This window comes from Pinus tabuliformis, chromosome 1_2 (genome assembly GCF_031772625.1).
Source record: "Pinus tabuliformis cultivar Carrire ecotype Pingquan chromosome 1_2, CPIR1, whole genome shotgun sequence".
NCBI lineage: Eukaryota > Viridiplantae > Streptophyta > Pinopsida > Pinales > Pinaceae > Pinus > Pinus tabuliformis.
The window spans coordinates 578,426,866-578,440,086 of record NC_142298.1 but is presented as its reverse complement, the minus strand read 5'-3'; the positions used below and the strand labels follow the sequence as shown (position 1 = coordinate 578,440,086).

General features: G+C 37.9%; 1 protein-coding gene across 6 annotated transcripts in view; it reads left to right on the top strand.

The window, feature by feature from the left end:
- LOC149206929 (Glycosyl hydrolase family 47 protein) overlaps nucleotides 1-13,221 on the top strand; it is a 309,288-nt gene that overhangs the window by 157,933 nt on the left and 138,134 nt on the right. For all 6 annotated transcript variants that reach the window (XM_089395623.1, XM_089395621.1, XM_089395622.1 and 3 more), the window contains exon 9: nucleotides 12,417-12,537. In XM_089395623.1, coding sequence (XP_089251749.1) covers nucleotides 12,417-12,537 — 121 coding nt within the window. The remainder of the gene's footprint in view (nucleotides 1-12,416; nucleotides 12,538-13,221) is intronic.

The window sequence follows — 13,221 nt, the reverse complement described above, 5'->3', positions numbered from 1 at the left end:
GTTTAACGTGGTTCACCCAACCAATCTGGGCTACGTCCACCAAACATAGGCATCGACAATCTTTATTATCAAACAGGAGATTACAAAATAATCAATTTCCTCACAAACTCTCACACCTCCCAATCTGTACGGACATCTATTTTATAGCTCAGAGAATCTAACTGTCTCATAAATCCTCTTACAACAAATATAGGATTCATTAACTCTCTCCCAACAAAATAGAGCTAATATAGCAACAAAATCTTATTGTTGTCACCTACTGAGATTTTTGCCTAATTTATGAAAACCGAAAATCTCAACACGCTTGAGACAGAGGCCTATTTGGAGCCTCTTTTCCACCCAATTGATTCTTCTTGTAGAGGTGCAATTGCTGACTTGTTGCATTAGCATAATGTTCTCTCTTACCTTCGCACGTGTGACAGAAAAGAGCCCTAAAACAATCCCAAAAACTCGGATTTCTTTCTTCTCTTCTTCGCTGCCCTAGAAGCACCTTTCTTGCTCTTTTTCGCACCTCTTTCTTGCCAATCTTCTTCGCTGATTTCAAAGATCACTTGATCTAATTGTGAGGTCGAATGGCCCTATATATAGGAGTCTGTCCCTCCTTTTAGGCTTACTTGATCAACTGGTGAGGCCGACTTGACTTGACATTTGTGGATAAAAATTCATTTCTTGAGTCGACTTGAAGAGGAGACTTGTCTTTGCTTTGGAGGATCTCTTTTGACATATTTCTTTGACTCTAATACATAGATTTACATAGTGTAACATGCTCACATGGGTCTTCAATAATTACATTGACTCTTTGACTTTCCTAGAAGCAGTTAAACATGTGCTTGACTTATCAAATGGGCAAGAAACCCATTCTTGATAATGACAAAAATAATAATTCTTTTCTTTTACAAGTACAATGATCAAAATTACATTTATGAAGACCGAACCTAGTTACACTTTCTTCAACACTCCCTCTTAACTAGGGAGGTATTCATAAATCATTACAAGGTGTTTGGCCATTTTCAATTTGAAGAATTCACATAAAAGAAATCAGATTGGCAATACATCTGTTATAGCATCATAGTAACCAACATTGTTTCCACAGCAAGGCCTTGACTCTCTTATTAGATCAGAGCACAATGTTGGCGAGACCAATGATTATAGACACCTTCATCATTGTCTCTCAAGGTACATGCCCACTCGGGTGTTCACTAAGTATTACCTTCTAGGACTTTTCTTATCTTGGGTTCCCAGCCCTCAAAGAATATTGGTCCTCTTGGCTACTCTTCACTTGGATGCCCTACGCATCCTCAAAGAGCATCAGATACTAGATGATTACCCAATCCTCCATTCTTTCTTCCCAAGTGAAGACAAGAATGTTGTGTCTATCTCTCCCTCTCAACTAGGGAAGATATTCCCATTCCCGTGAAGGAATGTACCCAAGCTCCCTCTAACCAGGAACTTGCCCAAGCTCCCTCTTAATTAGGGACTTGTCAGAGCTCCCTCTCAACTAGGGACTCTCCTTGTCCATCAACAACTTCTTCTTGTCGGTCATTCAGATACTTGATCACTTTATTTCCTTGATGTCAAGAAATTCAGTCGAGCTTCTTCTTTGTAAGGCATCAACCATCGATCACTTTCCTTGTTAGCTCATCATGTCATTCCTTTCTTCATGGAAAGTGGCCTTCTTGATATATATATTTGGAACCTTTGTCATATGGCTACTTCTTCCTCATCATGTTTCTTATAGGGGTTTCCATCCACCACATGAATGCTGGTTGTACCTGCAGTTACAACCCTAGCCCTGCATGAACCTGTCCAGATATTATTCAAGAAAACAAAAATAATCATTAAATCAAATAGTACCTTATGAGATGGCTTTTCAACATGACATCTTGTTGGCTTGAATCATCAATATCCTGCATTTTCACATCTCGAAGGCCTTTCCAGGTGTCAAGGGTCCTTTGATCTTTTTCTTCCTTTGTTAGAATTCTTGTGCCTTCTTCCGGGAGATGCTTTCAAAAAATTTGTCAGATGTTGATTCCTAGTGTTCATGGTGTCCTTTCATCCCAGATCTCTTTATCTCATATGCTTCTCTATAGATTTCCTAGTCAACCACCTCATACTCTATATGAGGTCATTTCTCATGTTGACTTTTATCAGTGTGTGAACCATGCTTTCATGCATATCTTAATGAAAGAGATCTCATCTTATTCTTGACCATGCTTCCAAAGCAATTCCCCATGCTTACAAAACGATGACATGACTCTAACTGAAAACATAGATGCATACATACCTCATCTTAGTTCTTTCCTTGATCATCTCAGTTTCCTTTGGTAGCTTCCTAGATTGAGATTAGCTCAATATCCTTTGCTTTGCTACATCTTTCCTTGCCTACATATCATCCTTTCTTGAATCCCCATAAGTGGAATTATTATTGAGACATCTGCTTTTCCTTAAAGTCATGAACCCTCTATTGAAGATTTCACCGGCGGATCCTTGTAGGCCTCATCCTGCAAATGCTCCTTTCTGCTGATGAAAGTGGCCTTCTAAGATGATTCTTCTTGATCATGATCATTCCTTTATGCATTGATGAGGTTATCTAATGGCTACATCCTTCCTACGTGAATATCTTTATCCGAGTTGTCTCTACATAATGTTTCTATATTCCTGAAGATGACATTCCCATAAACCATGCATTCTATCCTACTGTTGCATGTTCCTATGATACCCAAAACCTTAAAGAAGACTCATGAAGCATAAAAACTAATAGTTGTTGAATTTAAGTAAAAATACACAAGAGGTATTTTGTAATAATAATTTAGTATATATAAAAATGTATATGTGATGTAAAATGTTACAATGCGGACCCGCATATATACCTAAATAGGTGTCATTTTGTGACTGGGCATGTCTTTTAGACTTGCCTTTTCACTTAACTTAATGACTATTTAACATAACCAATATTTGATTATTTAATATTTATATTTATTTTATTTATTTACTTGTTATGAATTATATTCATAACATAGCACCTTCCTTCAGAAGCTTTGTCCTCAAAGCTTTAATGTTGTTGATTTTCTTCACTCAGTGTCAGTGATCTTGATGTATATAATCTGGCAATTGTCTTGTCCTATAGCTCACCAATAATATTGTTTTGAAACCAGTTGTTTTTTTTGCTCTCTTAAAGCTAGGGTTTCTCTATCTACACATTTTTTTGGTTAAACATTTATTTATTTTTAATATAGTTTTATTATTATTATTAAAATAATATATATATTATAAATTTATAATATATATTTATTATCATATAACTTTATATGTGCATTACCTTACTACGTATTACCGAATCGACAACAGTCACGATGCTTCGTTGACCATTTGACGGATTCATGACAGCTATCTGAACAAGGGAGCACGGGCCTGCACAAACGTTCACTGTGTAGCGTGCATACATTGTAGCAAGTTCTAAGGTGTCTGCCAAATAAATACCCTCTCCCTTAGTCTTTCCAGTTGTCATTAACTTGGTGTCAGTTAAGCATCGCAACCCGTTTCTTAGAATCGAATACCAGTTTTCTTTGACACTTCCATGAAATCCAAATCTGGAAACTTCATGTTTGTTTTTAGAGGTATACACAACCTCCCTCTCAGGAGAATCCTGCACCACCGTGAATTGATAAAGCCGCGAATTATCAAGTTTGATAAGTTTGTCATCGTCCTCAGATAAAAATACCAACGATAGTCTATTGGTGCACAAGATGAATCTAAGAACATCATAAGGAAGCTGCCACACTTCCTTCCCAAAATATTCGTCTCCCAATTTCTGCAACGATTGAGCCTCGGCAGTGGACAACCATGATTTCGCCAATTTTGCTTTCAACTCAGCTTCATCAGCACATAATCTCATCTCTGAAACTGGAGGAAACAATTTTATAATACTCCTCAAAGCATCCATATTTTTGTTTTTGTTCCTAGGGTTGCTCATGCTTGTAGGGTTGTCATTAGGGTTTTCAATGTCGTTATCATTTAAGACCTTTGAACGCTGACGGATCTCCCTTTGTTGCAAGAGAAAAGGAGGGAATGGTTCAAACACATCACGATAGCCGTTTGCGGCAGCCAAAGCGAGGGAAATTTCTAAATCGATCAATTCCAATGGCATTCGGACCAGCTCTTGCAGTACCTGAGCTCCTAGCCCTAAAACTTCGAAGCCGAACAGGCATAATTCATTGGCACAACTACACAACCTAGAGACAATGAATGGGAGCCCTTTGTGGCAAACAATACAACGCTTAAACAATGAGGCAAAACGACTTCCAGTGAAGAGCAAAAATCTCACAAATATATTGTCCTCACGTGCCAATAAAACATTTGGATCCCTATCCCTTCCCCCTCTAGAGAAAAAATCCTTAGCAATTCGAGGCAAAAAAGATCGAAGACCATACAAATGCATTGGATTGGTTCTACTAAGTTGCTCATCTAAATTTTCTTGACCATCACATGCAGTACTAGATACAAAATTCTTTTCAATGGGAGGGACTTTATATTCTAGGCCTATGTGCATTGCCCATAATCTCTCGAAGGCCCTGCTTAGTGACCCCCCTTGCGCTTCCAGGCTTGTACTTTTCAAGTCGCTTCCAAGGGGCTGAAACGTTACTTCAATTACCAGTGGCGTAGCAAATGAAAAGCCAAGTGCCTCATACACATGTTGGTGGGGATGCTGAGTGTAATGGGACAAAATTCCAGTGAGTTCAATCTCAAACCTAACACACCATTCACTGTGTGCAGAGGAATACACCTTACACCACCTGAGAATGTCATCTTTTATCTTCTCATCGCTGCCAGGTACTTCGATCACGTGGGATCGAGCTGCATTGCACTTTTTATTTGCGTCCTCTATAAGCTGCTCTAAATAACCGTTTCTCTGTTTTCCTTCTCCGACGGCCATGGAATACCCATCATCATCATCTATGGATTCATTTCTTCCATTGGTACTCTCTGCATCCACACCTTTTTCTCCATTATCAAAAACATCCGCCCCCAATTCGCATTTACTATTAGAACTCACTGCATTTTCTGAAGATATGATATCTTGATTAGAGTTCTGTAACTTTGTTAGGTCAGTAAAATCTTGTTGTTTTCCTCTTTCAAATGAAAAGATTTCATTTATGGACTGTACACTTCTTTGACTGTTCTGAGAACTAACCATTTTAGGTACCTTTTGTTTGTGATTCCCTAAAGTCTAACCTTGCTTGGGATTTAGAAACCCCTCTTCATTTGGGCTCAAGTAATTTGCAAAGATTGTTAAATTTGAGGTTATTGTTTCTGGCGCCTCACTCTCTATGTTAGCCATGCTTAGCGACCTCACGATCCTGTCTTCCAGCAGACACATGGGGCATTCTGATTTATTCTTAGAGTTAGTGCATGTAGATAAATGTTTTCTCTACAAACAATAATTGCCAATGGAGGAGTGTAAGTGAGACATTGCAAGACGTTGTTAACATAGCATGACATTGATGCATTGAATAGTCCTAGTGGTTGTTTCTTTCCACGATTTCTCAGGAGTGCCCTTATTCCTCTGTTCCAACTCACTTCCATCTTTTTCGGAAGAGGAAACAATATCTCTACCGATCGAAAATTTCGAGATGCATCAACCAAATGTGGTACTCGCCGAATATGGAATGCTTTCGTAATTTCACTTCTAAATATATCTAAGAAGTCATTCTCTTCCTCCAAGGGTAGACCATCGCTTTTTGAGACTGTGTCCTCAATGGGAGTATCATCTTCAGTGCCTTGTTCTTCCCTCTTGACTTTTGCCATAGCTGTAACATCTTCAACCTTACCTTCTGAATTTTTGGCTCGAGAATCTTCTGCAACACTCTCATCCATATCAAGATTAGTTTCATCGGAATCATTATCTTGTTCTAGATCATCCTCATTCACATCAAGATCATCTTTATCTGAATCCTCATCTTGATCTGTATAAGCTTCATTGGAATCATCATCTAGATCATTTTCCTTATTATCGATTTCCTTTTGACATGCTTTAACTTCTGCATATGATTTTTCTAAACGCTGAAATGCTTCTTGAATTTCACTAAACTACTCAACGCATTCAGGATGTGAACATAATGGCACATTGTGCGGCGAACAACGTTCAAAGACTCGCATGATTATATTGTGCGCCATGGCTCTGATACCACTGAAGCATAAAAATTGATAGCTTGTTGACTTAAAGTAAAAATACACAAGAGGTATTTTGTAATAATAATTTATTATATATAAAAATGTATATGTGATGTAAAATGTTACAATGAGGACCCACATATATACCTAAGCAGTTGTCCTTTTGTGATTGGGCATGCTTTTTAGACACGTCTTTTCACTTAACTTAATGACTATTTAACATAACCAATATTTGATTATTTAATATTTACATTTATTTTATTTATTTACTTGTTATGAATTATATTCCTAACAACTTATGTAAAGAAGTTGATTTTAATCATAACAGAGATCCGAAGGGTCCTCCTTCTTCTGCTTCTTATCTTCTTCTTTCACTTCTTGGGTAATGTGGGCTTCTTCTCTTTTTCTCTTATTGTTGCCCTTCTTGAACTTAGGACAATCCCTCTTATAGTGTCCATACTCTTGGCAGCCAAAGCATTAGACTTTGGACATATCTCTTTTACCTTTCTCTGTGGACCAAACTTGCCAAATTCCCCTTTTCTCTTGGCCATAGTAGCAAATGCCTGCTCCTTTGATCCCACATCATCTTTGGCTTTGAGTCTAGTCTCCTCAATTTTTCATAGAGACCAAAGTTCATTCAACGGGGAAGCTCCCTTCTTGGCATATATGCTTGATGTGAAGTTGCCACAATTGTCATCTCTTTGTCTGACATAACTTCTCCCAGTTCTTGCAACTGGTCTCTCATCTTAGAGACCTTCATGAAGTAGGGAGCTATTCCTTCTTCCTTGGATATCTTCATTTTATATAGTTCATTACGTAACGATATCACTTCTCCAGCTATACTAACTGAGAATAGCTCCATCAGCGTATCATAAATTTCTTTAGATGTTTCATGTTTGGAAACATAAGGAATGAGAGGGTCTTTGATGGATTCTATTAGAATCGTTTGAGCCCTTGTTTCATCCTTATTATACTTTGCTAGGGCTTGAGTTTGTTCCTTAGCAAGAACAATGACAGTCCCTTTGATGTAGTCCAGAAGTTCATTTTCTTTGAGAAGTAGATCAATCCTCTTTTTCCATGCAAGGAAATTAGCCGTCCCAACCAATTTGTTGCTTTCCTTGCAAAAGGACATTTTGATATTTTCAGAAGAGGACATTAAAAAAATTACTTACTTGAGAGTGTTAGTGATGAGGATATCTTGCTGCTTCCTTGATGAATGAAGTCTCAGCTTCTTGGATCTTGGAGTTCTTCAAGATGCTTCCTTCAACGGGCCTTGTTATAGATTTGCTTGTTGATGAAAACTTCTCAATGTGTAGATATGGAGATCTTCAATGATGAGTCTGGATCTGAGTACCTTTCTTTGAAGATGACGAGTCTTTGATGTAAACCCTTCTTGGATGAACCTTCTTGTAGAAGCCTTTAGATGGAAGGTTTTCTTCTTTCTTTTGTCCCAGGCTGGTAGTCCTTCTTGATGGAACCCTTGCTTGTAGATATAATGCTTCAACCTTTGTGTGCTCTTGCTTCTTTATCTTGATGCTTCAATATTCTATGTGTTTTTGAGATGCCCTTCCTTGATGTGTCACCTTAGGTTTGATTCCATGTTGAAGAATCTAGGGCATCTGTGTTATAGTGAGATTCTTCTAACGATGATAACAATTTGTGAAGTACTTTTTACTTTTCTTATTAGCACAATCTTGTCTTATTATTATTAGTGTGTGTTCTCTTACTTCATCAAATAGTTACCAAAACAAAAGGAGATAAGAACACAAGATGTTGGGTCTTAGCTAGGGCAAAACCTCTTTCTCCTAGAGAGGAAAACCCGTTTTGCAAATTTCTCTTATTGAAGCTTCAATTGACAATTGCCAAACCCTAGACCCTTAACCAGTAGATCCTCCAAGCATAAGACACAGTCTCTCTTCCTTTTGTCCTTCAATCAATGCCTTCCTCTGCTTTGCACCTTGATCTCTTCCTTCGCACTTCTTCCAACAACTGATAACTCTTTTTCCGGCAAATGCAGAAACCCTAGGTGTCCTTAGAGACCTCTTCTTTGGTGTCCTTCGTTCCTTCTTACCTCGCTTGGAAATCTTCCTTCTCCTTGATACTAATGCTAGAGAATGGGGCCTTTCTTGAGGTTTGTCCTTGAGGTTAGAGGTTGATCCTCTTAACCCTTATTGCTGCTTTGATTTCTTCGCACGTGTGGCTGATCTAGGGCTTGAAATAAACTCTTTCACTTGCTTCTTTCCTTCGCTAGGTGGGGGACCTCCTTCGCTTGAGATGGAGGCCTATTTGGAGCCTCTTTTCCACCCAATCGAATCTTCTTGTAGAGGTGCAATTGCTGACTTGTAGCAGTAACATAATGTCCTCTCTTACCTTCACATGTGTGACAGAAAAGAGCCTTAAAACAGTCCCAAAAACTCAGATTTCTTTCTTGTCTTCTTCGCTGCCCTAGAAGCACCTTTCTTGCTCTTTTTCGCACCTCTTTCTTGTCTCTGTTCTTCAATGATTCCATAGATCACTTGATGATCTAATTGTGAGGTTGAATGGCCCTATATATAGGAGTCTATCCCTCCTTTTAGGCTGACTTGACATTTGTGCATAAAAATTCATTCCTTGAGTTGACTTGAAGAGGAGACTTGTCTTTGCTTTGGAGGATCTCTTTTGACATATTTCTTTGACTCTAATACATAGATTTACATAGTGTAACATGCCCACATGGGTCTTCAACAATTACATTGACTCTTTGACTTTCTTAGAAACACTTAAACATGTGCTTGACCTATCAAATGGGCAAGAAACCCATTCTTGATAATGAAAAAAATAATAATTCCTTTCTTTTACAAGTAAAAAGATCAAAATTACATTTATGAAGACCCAACCTAGTTACACTTTCTTCAACACCACTTTTGGTTTTCATGATGGCAAAGGGGAGTAGGAATAGAAGGGAAGAACAACAAGAGGATAATGGTCCCTGTGTGAGTGACCCAATGTATGATGAGGAGGAAGGGTTTGAAGAGAAAGGGGATGAAGAGGACACTGAAATGTTAGAGGGGAAAGCTGCATTGACACCCTTGTGGAATTATGTGACCAAACTTGAAGGGGGAAAAGGTGGTGGAAGCTACAAGTTTTTGTGCCCTCGTGGTTGTCATGGAGGAAAACCATATAGTGGTTCATATACCCGTGTGAGGAGGCATCTTTGTGGGGTGTTGGACAATGATGAAAAAAGGATGTCGCGGGGATAGCAATTTTCCCAAAGGTTTCAACTGTCGACTGAACAAAGAAGGAAATGCATCCAAATAGTGGGAGCTGCACAATAGAAAAACAAGAAACGAAAAACTCATTCTGAATCAAGTGCAACCTCTAGATTTGGTAGCTCATCTCCTCATGGTACTTCTGCAACCTTTGGAAGTAGAAGAACAATAGGGGATTTTCTGAATGTTACTGGAAGGGATGATTTGGATGGAAAGATAGTCTGGTTTCTTTGTGCTTGTGGTGTACCATTTAATATAATTCGCTCTCCCTATTTTTATGTGTGTGTGCTAGAATATTTCTCAGTTTCTAATGCTATTATTTTCCACAGTTTTATTTGTGAAGGTTGCAGTGTGATTTATTTAGTATTTGCTTAGCAAATAAATTGTTAAATTAATTAACAATTAGAAGAATAATTTCCAGTTGTTGCAATAGGATTTCAGACTAGAAATTTTTACAATCACAGGGCATACAATGGTAAACTACTTTTATGGAACTTAGTCCAAGTTACAGTTGCATAAACTTGCAATAACAAGATAGAGATGGCACTAATGTAGCCAAGGACACTATTCTTGACAGTCACTTTTGTTCATAGATTAAACATGTTTTGCAATTCACCAAACCAATTTATTACATGATCAAGTTTGTAGATTCAGATTGGCCAATAATTGGGGAGGTGTATGAGCAAATAGATAACATGTTGGGGCAGATTAAAGACATTTTTGAGCCTAGATATATCACCTTGTACAATTATATTCGTGCAAAGGTGGAAAGATGATGGGATATGCTAAACATTCCATTGCATGCCTTAGCCTTAACATATGTTCTAACACTTAAATACTATCATCCATCATGCTTTCAACACCAACGCCTGGGGGGGGAAGCAGGAGAAATCCACACTTAGATCCAGCGGTTCTATCTGGTTATATGAAAGCATTGGATAAATTAGTCCCTAATGAGGAGTTTGCCATGCTACAGAAATATTTGAGCAAATATTCGCTTAGCACTGGTCCATTTGGGAGCATGCATGAAATTAGAGATTGAGAGAATTTATCTTCTCTTGAGTGGTCGAACATGCATGGAGGTGCTACACCACTTCTGCAAACTTTGGCATTGAGGGTGGTATCACAGGTGGTAAACACTTCTTCTGTAGAGAGGTGTTGGAGATCTTATTCTTTCATCCACAGTGTTAAAAAGAATAGGTTGAGTTTAGATCGGGCAGAGAGCTTGGTTTATGTTCACTACAACTTGCAATTGTTGTCCCATTATTGTGATGATGCAAAGACTAATAAAGACCTTAAGGTTTGGGACAAAAATCCAAAGGAGCCCAATTTGGAGGATGGAGTGTTGCGATTAGAGCAATTGGAGGATGCTCTTATCCAAGATGATGATGATCGAGTTGAGATGCCACCCCCATCTAGTCCCTTGGTTCCCAGGTTCCATGCTTCAACACCAACAGCAGGGGCTTCATCTTCATCAGTTCCACTGCCACAACTTCCAGAGCCACCATCTCACATCTTCTTCATTTCCACCACGTGGAGGCTCACGTCTTGTTTGTGGTGGAAGGAGGAGAGATTAGTAGATATATTCACAATTTACTACTTTTTTCATAGATTAGACTTGTAGTCTTGTTGTGAATTTGAACTTTTTTGTCTTACTCTTCCTAGTTCAGTGTGTACTTGAGTCTTGGTGGTGGCCAAGTGGCCTATTTTGTAAACATTATTATTTGAATTTTGGACATGACTCATGTTGACAATTGCTCACTTGCTAGATAAGTTACTTGAATGTTTGATGATTTTATCTTCTAAATGTTTTATGTTTTATGATATGCTTAAAAATTTGATGTATGTTTGTAATTGCTAGAATCTAGTTGGTTAATGTTCGAATAGTTAACCATTGATGTACAACGGAATCACGGATACCATATCTATCTTGATTTATGTAAAAATATGCATGTTTTCATGTCTTCTACAACTAATTTGGTATTTGGTATCTATAGTGGGGACGTTTTTTGGAAGTGGGGAAGCTTCCGAGACGCTTTGCTTTCTAGATTTTTGGGAAATGACACTTCTGCGACCCCACTTCCAAGAAACGTCCCCACTTCGTCCCTGCTTCGTTCAACATTGGTTGGAACCCTCTCTCTGGGATAACGAGGGTGTTGAGGCAGCAAAGGGTCTCTCTGTTGAACAGCAAAGTACTGTGGGTGGTTCTTAAGGCTGAAGGGGGTCTTTTTTGAAGGGCGGTAAAGGACTGTAAGTGTGTTGTAGGTAGCATGCATCTGCTTTATTAGAGCAGCAAGGAATAAGGTTGCAATTGTAAGTTGAATAACCCTGTTGTATTGATTGATGAACTGGTAAATCAATTATTTGTGTGGTATAAATTCTGATTTGTTGTGCTAGTGAAATTAACTGTTGTTGAAGTTCTTTTGTATGTCCCTTGTACATTCAATAAATACATCATTTACTGTCCATAAATTGATGAATATTGTGCTACTGTTATCAGACACAAGTCAGTCATTTGTTATTGGAAACCCTAGCCCAAAGAAAGAATTGCACCATAAGGATAAAATTTTCCTAGGGATGTTACAATGTTTAAGCTTTAGTAACTAACTTCATCTTTTACAACCTAGTATCGTTTAATTTAGCCATTTATCTGATGATAAGTACCTGTGGGAAACAAAGTTTTAGTTTTGTAAGGACATAACTTGTTTTCAAGTTTTATGCATTTTAAGCCATTTTATATGACAGTGTCTTGCTAGGCTTCGGTCAGCTTTTGTATGTTAGGCAGTTTCATTTACCATAGGCTACTTAATTGAATACAAATTCTATGTGCAATTGCTTTATCTGATGCTCTGAAAACTGGGATAATGATACATGGGATTTTGGTGTATCTTGGATCATGATGAATGCTTGTTGATTACAGGTGTTGATTTGTTTTATGACTACCTCCTAAAGGCTTACATACTTTATATTTTGGATCATGATGGTTGTTAATTACAGGTGTTGATTCGTTTTATGAATACCTCGTAAAGGCTTACATACTTTTTGGAAGGAACGAGTATTGGGATATGTTCCACTCAGCATATATTGCTGTACAGAAGCATTTTCGACATGGTCCATGGTGTGTGAAATGATTATTCTCTTCCCGTTCTTCTGCTGTGTGTGGATGAAATCATGCATATTGCAATTGGTCATCTTCTCTTATGGTGAAAGCACTTTCAATTCGACCATGGTAATGCAAAGTTTATCAGATAAGATAAAAGAATCTAACTCTATTAATGTCCGTTAAATGACCAAAAATAGGTCAATGGGACTGCTCAGTACAACAGCGTTGATATGAAGTGAGAGTGCTAGGGTCACCTTGTAAGAGAAAAAATATATATCTTAGCTCTAAGAGCTAAAAGCAGAAGCAAAGTTTCAAAAACATGAGATCTAGAACTGCAAAAGACCAAATGTATAAAGTCAAACTCTAACATTTTTCTCTGTACGGTGGAACCCTTTTTATTCTTTCAATCTTTGCTGCTGCAATATTCAGTCTAAGTTGCAGGAAATATGGCACGAGGGTTTGTACCATGAATGAAAATGGCCTGAAATGTTGGAAATGTCTGTTGTATGGCTTGAAATATGTTTCACTATTTGTAAGCACGTACAAAAATCCCAGCTTATGGGTTTCCTCATCCAAATTGGGTGATTTTGATTAGGTTTGACCAAAAATGCTGGTAATTACTGCTAATTTTAAATTTCTATCATAAAATGATAGAAAAGGAAAGATAAAGTAGAAGATCAACTTTTACATAAATTTCTA